General features: G+C 50.7%; 1 protein-coding gene across 1 annotated transcript in view; it reads left to right on the top strand.

Moving 5' to 3' along the window:
• Nucleotides 1–385: 385 nt before the first annotated feature.
• LOC147269841 (MYCBP-associated protein-like) overlaps nt 386–1,182 on the top strand; it is a 2,528-nt gene continuing 1,731 nt past the window's right edge. The window contains exon 1 of the mRNA XM_086196070.1: nt 386–1,182. This exon is cut by the window's right edge and continues 1,731 nt beyond it. Within this exon, the coding sequence (XP_086052196.1) occupies nt 432–1,182 (751 nt within the window). The 5' untranslated portion in view covers nt 386–431.

The raw sequence follows: 1,182 nt of genomic DNA, 5'->3' as shown, positions 1-1,182 counted from the left end.
CTCAACAAGCGTTCAGCCAACGAACATCAAGCAGCCGTGCTAATGCCTTGAGGAAGTGAGGTTCTGGGTTTGAGGTCTGGGGTCTGAAGGGGTCTCAGGTGACAGAATCCCCGGTAGCAAAGGTGAGAGGATGCCAGAATTCTGAGACTACTTATCAAAGTCATAGATATTCAAGACGGTCACACTAATTCTTGCCCCACCCCTCACTAGATAAAGGGGCGGGGTTGGAGGTAGCAATGAAGTCACATGATGATTGCAAGTCTTTGATGTTTTGTGATGTGAGGCAACATCACATGGTGCTCGTACACATCAGTGGATGACTGTGGCTGGACTGAAAACATCAGAATTTGACCATTTTATGTGACGGCCAGCCGGAGAACATCCAGGTTCTGCATATTCACTTGGACCCTGACAACGTTCATATACCAAAGATGTCTAAAGGCCATCAGAAATCAGACCTTGTGGCTTGTGACAGCAGACAGGTGTTGAGTTTGTGTGCTGACTCTCAACCTTGGGACGCTACAGGAAATGAGGGGCTTCGATTGGATGACAGAGGGATGGTTCTTCCACACAGCATCCTGGGAAGTCTGGAAGTCTTTGGAAGCTACCTGGAGGTCAGAGGAGAGACAGAGTTGGTAAAGCTAATACCAAAGTCCAAGAAAGACCCTTCACCCAATATCCCAGGGAGACCTCGGTCAGAAGCTGTAGAGAACAAGCAAGGGGTCCCCTCAGGCCAGAGGAATGCCCTGCAGCACTGGCAAGCACACATGAGGCAGCGCCGACAGCAGCAGGACTTCCTATCCCACCTGATCTGCAGGCCAGTGGAAAACTTACTGATGAACCAGAAGAGCCGTTTCAGAGAAATCCAGGAGCAAAAAGAGTTTCTAAACGAGGTGTTGCCACTCATCAGGTCTGGAAACGGGCACTACGTGGGAAACGAGTTTTGGAGTCTCCCCAGGCGGTATGGAGATGAGATCAGTGGCATCACAGCCACTCTGACACTAAAGGAGCGCGGCAAATGGGAACCGGTTACACATGTAGGACAACCACGCAGCATGAGCTGGGAATCAGGAGTTACCTGTGGTAAGACGCCACATCCAAGCACCTGGACACGGGACAAGAGTGTGTACCTGCAACAGCTGCAGCGTGAGCTCAAAGATGCTCAATGGGTCATAGACGCTA

Source organism: Aulostomus chinensis, chromosome 2 (genome assembly GCF_037954235.1).
Source record: "Aulostomus chinensis isolate RoL2024-O1b breed Wild chromosome 2, RoL_Achi_v1.0, whole genome shotgun sequence".
Lineage (NCBI taxonomy): Eukaryota > Metazoa > Chordata > Actinopteri > Syngnathiformes > Aulostomidae > Aulostomus > Aulostomus chinensis.
The sequence above is the reverse complement of the archived record's forward strand: the minus strand, read 5'-3'. Positions and strand labels throughout refer to the sequence as shown.